Raw genomic sequence first — 7832 nt, 5'->3', positions numbered from 1 at the left:
TTTCAGCTCCAAGAGTAGTTTGCCACCTTCGGAAATACTCGAAAGTCGATGTCCACAAGGGGACGGCGAAGCCTATCGACGGCAAGGGGTTGAGGGAATCATGAGATTGTCGTTTCGTCCGCGGCGATAGTGCAAGGATGAACAAACGCCAGATGTGCAAGGTCCAACGTTCTTATCACTTTTCCGATGTCGTGTACCGATGTCGTAGGGGTTAAAAGTTCTGATGAGTATCAAGGAGGGTGTCGGATTACGGGCACGTAGTAATTTTGGATGGGTTTGATGATATCCGGACCGAGTATGAGGCTGCTATCGACGAAAATTTTGAACTGAAAATGTTATGCTTTCGAGAACAGCATATATATACTGGCGATTTTTTTGGGGGGTGCCGAAAAGCAATGCTTGGAAAACTTTTTTTTTTTTTAAAAAAAAAAAAAAAAAAAAAAAAAAAAAAACAGTACGAGGTTAAAAGGAAAGACAGTGATTACGGTCTAATAAAGTTCTGGTCGGGAGTTCTAGGCGGTGCGAGTAGGGTGGGAGGGCTGCAACGTCACGCTTGGTCAAGTTGACGGACGAATGTTCGGTCGGGTTCGAATTCTTGGGGGTTTCATGGCGGGTTGGGGCAAAGAAGGTGGGGCCTATGGTTCTGCGACAGATTTGTACATCCCTTTGAAGGTGCTAAGGTGCAGCTTTTGTACTGGACCAGGGTTTGAGCCAATAGAAAGCCGTATACTATAGGTAGTATAATAGCAGAAGTACCCACAGTATCCTGAGATACAAAGTCCTACATCCCACTCCTCATAAGATGTAACACGCTATGGGGCGATTTCCGCTCATTTAGCTATAGAAAATACGCAATATGCCCTGATTAATAGGCCGTATTTAGCAGTCATATCTCCTGATATTAGTTATTAGCAGGTATATTGTAAATACTGTAATTACTAATATAAGGATTTTAGTGATTAATGTTTGGCAGTCTAGTAAGAAGGAGGTACCTGCTAGGTATCTAGCAAAAGTGGGTCCAGTACAACGCTGCACCTTAGCACCTTCAAAGGGATAGTACGACCTGCCTGCTGATCACCTGCGGGCTTTAGCCTTTGGATTGGGTAACTGGAAGGAGCAGTTGATAAGTATATGTATCTCGGCTTTATGTGAATAAGAACCTACGAGGCAGGTACCGCTTAGGTGCCTAGGTACCGTCACATGTCCGCGCTGGGGTTGGACATTACGCTCTAGGAAAAGACATTGACGATTTTGAGACACAGTAACTGCGTCGAGATGCGTACTGTGTCATGCACAGCACACGAGGCAAATCATCCCGCCACTAAGCGCGCTTGTACGGATCAGCTTGGTTCAATACATGTATGTAGCTTCTTGGCAGAAAGATGCATTGCTCTCGTCTTGCGTCTTGTGCGGCGACATTAGTTCTTTTCGCAGGAGATTTTCGCCTTGGTAGCTGCTACATATATTTTCTAGAGATCTGAGACAGAGCAGGTTCTCCACGATCCTGGATCCTGATGCAGTCTGTGAAAAAGCTACAAATCGATTAGTATGTACAGAAGGAATCAGACGCTCTATAGCGATGCACTGCTCCAAACCGAAGTACGGAGTAGATTGGCGGGAACAGGCAGGCATTCCATCCGCAATCCCTTTAAAGGTGCTAAGGTGCAGCATTTGTACTGGACCAGGGTTTGAGCCAATAGAAAGCCGTATATTAAAGGGTACATTAGCAGACGATAAAATAGTATGATAGAAGAAGTACCTACAATATCTGGAGTTACAAAGCGCTACATCTCACTACCGGTAAGATGTAGCGCGCTATAAGGCGATTTCTGCTATTTCAGCTATAGGAAATAGGAGGCATTATGCCCTCATTAATAGGCCGTATTTAGCAGTTATTATACCTCTTGATATTAGTTATTAGCTATAAGGATTTTAGTGCCTAATATTTTGCGGTCTAGTAAGAAGGAGGTACCTGCTAGGAGGTATTTAGCAAAAAGTGGGTCTCATACAAAAGCTGCACCTTAGCACCTTTAAAGGGCACGTGCTGGTACAAGAAAATCCCGTTGATTCGTTGATTCGTTGATTCGGAACGTCCGAGTGAAATTTGACACGAAACGTACTCTAGAACTTTGAAATGCCCAGGTTCTGACGGCGCGCATAACTAACTCAACAGGGAGACGAGAACACTACGGCAACGCCTGTAGCAAAAAAAAAAAAAGTTTTCGCCCAAAATCGCTCGTTACCAGGGGAGCAAGATGGAATCATCGTGGGACTTTTTTCTCATACCCATTATGGGAGGTTTGTTGCTTGCACATCTGCGACTAGAGCAAAATAATCAGGCTGGTTCGAAAGGTGACTCCTGTGGCTATTACGGAGTACATACAACGATGACGCGCCTTGCCTTGGGGACCAATCAGCTGGCTGATACCCAACGCTCTCATGTGCCGTGACAGGCAGACCGCCACCAAGGACAAGGACACTCACGCACATGCATCTTGAAAACGTCATCATCATCGTCTTGTCCAAACCGTCAATCCAAACCACCACCAACGACACAACTCCCTACTCCGTCCCTGCTCTTTTCCCCTCTCCCGCCTTTCGTCGCCTCTTCAGTCTAGTTCGAGGCTAGCGTTTCCTTGAGCGTGCTAAATATCCTGGCGGTTTGTAACCATCTCATTCAACTTCCGCCAGACCGCAAAAGTACATACCCCGACGCTAATTTTACTTGTACTGCGGGCTGACAGGTGTGCAGCCCCGCCGTCTCTGTTGCTCACTGGTGGATCTTCTCTCAATGTTCCGTTCCGTCCCTAGCTTGCACTGGAACAAGTTCATACATTTGCCATTAGGTACCTAGGTACCTAGCACCTAGCTCTCCACCCCTGCACCAAGCACCGGCCAGCCCCAGATTTCATTCTTGCGTCTGGTCCGCCCTCAATCCTCGGCCTCACGACAAAGTTATCCGCGCTGTCTCTTTCCGCGGCCTCGTCCTTTCTCCCAAGGGCACGCAGCTTTGTTCTGAGCTGCCAGGGCTCCTCGATCTCATCGATCCGACACGTCCGCGATCCGCAGGGCACGCAAGCCGGCTCTGGGTCTTCCATGCGCGTCCTACCACCTTCCGCCACTCCATCATAGCACCAGACGGTTTCACGGATTGGAAGCTGGCCTTGTTTCTTTTCGTCGCAAGGATCCAGCCGCTCTGAAGCGGCTCGTGAGCCTTCCTTGCCCACGACGCAGTGTGCTCGTGCATCAGCATTGCCAAGCGACTGCAGATTGACACTGATTGCCTTGTCGGTTTCGCCATGGCCGTCGCTGATACCAAAGGCAAGGCTGGAACCGGGCCAGCCCATGCTAATGGCAAGTTATTAAACGGCCAAACAAAGAGTCGCAGAGCGGCGCCCAAGCAACGGCGCGGCTTCTTCGCCTGGGCCTTGAATTGTATCGCACGGTACGTTATCCTTTCCGCAGCTTGTCCGCGCACGAATTGAGGCTGGGATGATGAAGAACAGAGCTGCCAAGGCTAACGATGTTTTTTCATGTGATTTCGCAGACTTACCACATGGGCTGCCATCCTCACGATTCTCTTCCGGTGTCCGCCGTCTTTCGAAGCCTGCGGTGATGACTCACCTTTGATCTGCAAGCCATACTTCCGGGTCAAGAACGTTGTCGCGCCGCATGTTCAGCCGCTGTTCGACGAGTACGCGGCACCTTATGCGCAAGTCGTCAGACCTTATTGCGACACTTTAAATAACCGCATCCTGACCCCCACGCGGCGCTATGCTGTTTTGTATACTACCCCATTGGTTAACAGGGGGCAGGCGTATGCACGCGCCCAGTGGGTGCGCAATGGACAACCTCGATTGCTTCGACTTCAGACACAGATCAAATCAAATTACGACAAGTCGGTAGCACCGTACCTGGACAAGGCAGGCGAGGTTGTCGGCCCGTATTACAACCTCGCACAGAAGCATTCGGTGCAAGTCTACAGTGCCTACCTTCTCCCTGGCTATGAGCTTGCCCGTCCGTATGCGGTGCGTGGTTATGATGCGGCAGCCGAATTTGCAACCAGCACAGCACTCCCTGCCACTTACTGGGCTGGGGCCAAGGCAAATGCTTTCTTAGACACCGCAGTCTGGCCACAATTGCGTTTTGTCTATGTGGAGAATGTAGAGCCGCAGCTTGTCCGCATTGGAGAACGTCTGGGTCGATACAGGACCAAGTCCAACGTCACGAGCAAGGTCGCCACCACCAGCGATCGCACCTTTGGAGCGTACGTATATAAACACCTGTCATGAAGCCTACCTTGTTTTGACCTGTATGAGTGCTGAATGTTGCGTATAAATAGCTCGACTGGTTTATCAATCTCCTCAGCGTTTAGCAAACCCCCTCCTCAGAGTCCATCCACCCTTGCGTCTTCAACCGGTGCCGAAAAACAAGAAGCCACTTCCACTCCGACGGCCGAGAACAAACCCGCAGAATACTGGAACCCTGTCAAGGCCCCGCCAGCTACCGAGAACGAAAGCGATAAGCGCAAAAATGCTCGTGAAATGGTTGCCAATGACTTGGCAACCTGGCAGGATAAGTTTGCTGCTCAAGCAGAAGAGGGTGCTGGCGCCATGGAAGATCAAGTACATGATATTGCAAGAGCCATAATGGACGAGAACGCGAACATGAATGGAAAAGCGCTTCTCAAAGAACTCAATGACACCATCGCATCCGAGATGGCCAAATTGAAGGAGAGCATTCAATCCATCGTGAAAAATGCTGGATCCGAGGCACAACAGGAATGTGTTGACGCTATCCGAACTGCCGGGGTTGCAATTAAGAAGAAAGCTCAGGTGATTCGCGGTTGGCGAGAAGACTATGATTCCGAACTTCAAGACACCGTGCTTAATGCCGCCGACGTCTATTTCCAGATTCTCGACGAGACGCGCAACCTGGCCTTACAGAATATTGGCATGAAGTGGGCCTGGACAGACGGCGTTACCTACAAGGACTGGCAAAAGTACCACGAACTGAAAAAGACGCTGAGCAGCTGGACGGAGGAATTGAAGCAGCTGATTGTGACTCATCCCGCACTTCTTGAGGCCCAGGAGCTTTCCCACCAAATAGAAGAGAACGGAATGAGCTTGGCGTCCGCTGCAGCCAAGGAACTGGCCAGATTGAAGCAAGTTTCCAGCTGGAAGATTAAGGCCCACGATGCCACAGAAAATTTCGATTCCGACGCAATGCGATCGGCTGCTGATGCTGCTGAGAGGGTGAGAGCAGAGGCAATTCTAGCTGCCGAGGAGGAGAAGTTGAAAGACGCGGTTGCCGAAGGGGCTGAGCGAGATGCTAAACCGAACATTGAGCCAATCGTCGAGCCAGGGATTGGGGAAGAAATTGCCAGCGAGGCAGCGGCGGATGAAACAGCCATAGTCCTGGAGCCGTTGACGGTGAAGGATGATGTTCTCGACAACACTCCAATCATCATTGCCGAGCCCACTGTCCACAAAGCCGACGCTGAGCCTGAAGAAAGCCCCATCATTCTGGGCAATGCCCCTAGCGAACCGAGGGTCGCATCGCAACCGAAGCCGAACACGCCGGAAAACGAGGCTGCAGCAAGTGATTTTGAAGAATCGGGGGCCGGGGAAGCTCAAGAACAACTGAGATCCGTGACGCCAGCCATTTTTGGAGCGGCTGCTCAGTCAGTGGCGGATAGAAGCCCCATCCTAGACGACGATGGTGACTCTGACACCCTTGCGGACATGGCCAGGGCAGCCCAAGCAGCATACTCTGACGCTGTGGCCTTGGCTGCTGACCAGTATTCTAGCGCTCTCTCGGTCGTCTCGGCGCAGATTCAGGGCACCTCGAAACCAGTCCATGAACAGCTCTTTTCATCCGTTTCCGCTGCCTACGGCAGTGCCGTGTCTGCCGCGAGCCAGAAACTGAATGACGCCGTTGCTGGCGGCTCGACTCCCACTCCTTCGCCGACAAGACCCAGCAAGCTGCCTGACTGGCAACGCGTGGAGTCAATCGCGGCACAGCGGCTGAGAGAAGGTCGACTGTGGGCTGAGATCCAATATCAGAGTGTGCTGATTGCCCTCGGAGCTGCCACTGCGACTCCCACCTCGGCACCAGAAAAGTACTACGAGCAAGCCAAGTATCACTACTACGCTGGACTGGGCTTGGCACAAGACAGGTACTCGAGCTTCATGGCGGCAGCATCATCTGCATGGTCGTCAGCCACCGCCTCCCCGACACCCACCGATTTCGCAGGATCTGCGTCCTCGATGGCGTCAGTCGCTGGGAAATCGGCCGCGGCCGCGGTCAGCGCAGCCGACGAGGCTGTCAAGTCTGCCTATTCAGCGGCCACCGAAGGGGCCCTTTCGATGGCGCAAGATGCCCAAGACGCCATTGAGAAGGTAGCGGATGCGGCGGCTGAACAGATGGTCGGCATGGCCGGCTCACTCGTTGACACATGGGACGCCGTCGTTTCCCAGATCAGCGCTGATGTCTACGGCCAGCCCTCAGCGCTGGGGTGGTACGAGGGTGCCACGCAAACGGCAGGCTCCGTGGCCGCGGCTGTCACCGGAGCCGTGGCCGACTCTGCGTCTGCGGCATCAGACTCTGCAGCGAGGCAGTTTGACGCCGTCAACAGGATTATTTCAGAATTAATGGTCGGCAAAGAGCCGACTTTCAGCGAGAGCGTCATGTCGAGGCTCAGCGCTGCCTACGCCACCGCGACGTCCAACGTCGGAAGCGTGGCCAGCGAAGCCAGCGTCGCGGCGGCCTCGGCGCGGAACAAGCTGAGCAGCGTGGCCAGCCAGGCGACAGGGGCTGTCAAGGATTCGGCGCAAAAACTGCGGGATGAGCTGTAATGAGAATGACGGGAACCTGGGACGAAGCGGAAAACACGGCATTGACAAAGTTGAAACTGGGACTAGAGCCGGGGAGTGTTGGGTGGAATGGGAGGGAAAACCCCCCAAATACGTCGCACAACTAGTAAGCCGACAACAAATCATTTGCATCCGACGCCGGCATTGACCGAACAGGCGAGCAAGCTGCCTCGACGACCGAAGTGTGAATGACGGCGCGGGGCTGCGGCGGCGCGGGAGCAGACACGCGCAATTGATTGTATCTAGCGATCCGCTTTGAATGAGTAATGAAATGCTAAAGCAAATCTACTGCGAGATGCAAGAATTGGCGACGAGGGGAGAAATGCAACGAGTGGAAGAATACCTCCTACCTGCTGGTACTGCCCGGGCGCTTACAAGGCCTGGCAGCTCTACCAGACCTCTTTCAAAGGTCAGCTTGACGCCATCTAGCCAAAATGACTGCCGGTGCGTGGATCGACCTATCCTACGTACATGGCAGACACTGGGCACGACCTGTCGAGGTCATCTGCCCATCCCAGGCTGCGTACGCACACGTAAACATGAAGTCCCGGTTTTTTCGAATATAAAAGCCGCGGCTAGGCCCAAAGCAGATTAAGCACTTTCCCTATATTTTTCTATTAATAGCTACTTACTACATAGCCATCTCCCCTATCTGCTCTACGCACAACATTTCCCAGACGAGACAGGCTCGTCTCGGAAAGATGGCAGGGTTTGGCTGAACTAGGCAGGCTTCTCGACGTGCAATGTACTCCAGACTCTCTTTATCCACATGGCTTGCTTCCAAGCTGCGAGGGGAATCGCGCGCCGCTGCAGCATTGCAGAAGCAAGGGCCAGCCCGTGCCCGCAAGGTACCGCGCCGACTGGGATAGGCACCCCTGCGGCGCCGTCCCAGCTTCCGTGGGGAGTCGGACCACGCGCATTTATTGCCGCAGATGCTTGCTCTGTCGGACGCCCGGA

At 52.6% G+C, this 7832-nt stretch overlaps 1 protein-coding gene across 1 annotated transcript; it reads left to right on the top strand.

Annotated features, from left to right (window-relative positions):
- Positions 1-3299: 3299 nt before the first annotated feature.
- On the top strand, positions 3300-6857 carry UV8b_03354 (uncharacterized protein; the record flags this gene model as incomplete). Its single annotated transcript, XM_043140852.1, has 3 exons — positions 3300-3445; positions 3548-4267; positions 4343-6857. 3 exons carry the CDS (start codon positions 3300-3302, stop codon positions 6855-6857), a joined length of 3381 nt encoding a protein of 1126 aa, XP_042996786.1.
- Positions 6858-7832: the final 975 nt, after the last annotated feature.

This window comes from Ustilaginoidea virens, chromosome 3 (genome assembly GCF_000687475.1).
Source record: "Ustilaginoidea virens chromosome 3, complete sequence".
Classification (NCBI taxonomy): Eukaryota; Fungi; Ascomycota; class Sordariomycetes; order Hypocreales; family Clavicipitaceae; genus Ustilaginoidea; species Ustilaginoidea virens.
This window is presented reverse-complemented; position numbering and strand designations above follow the sequence as displayed.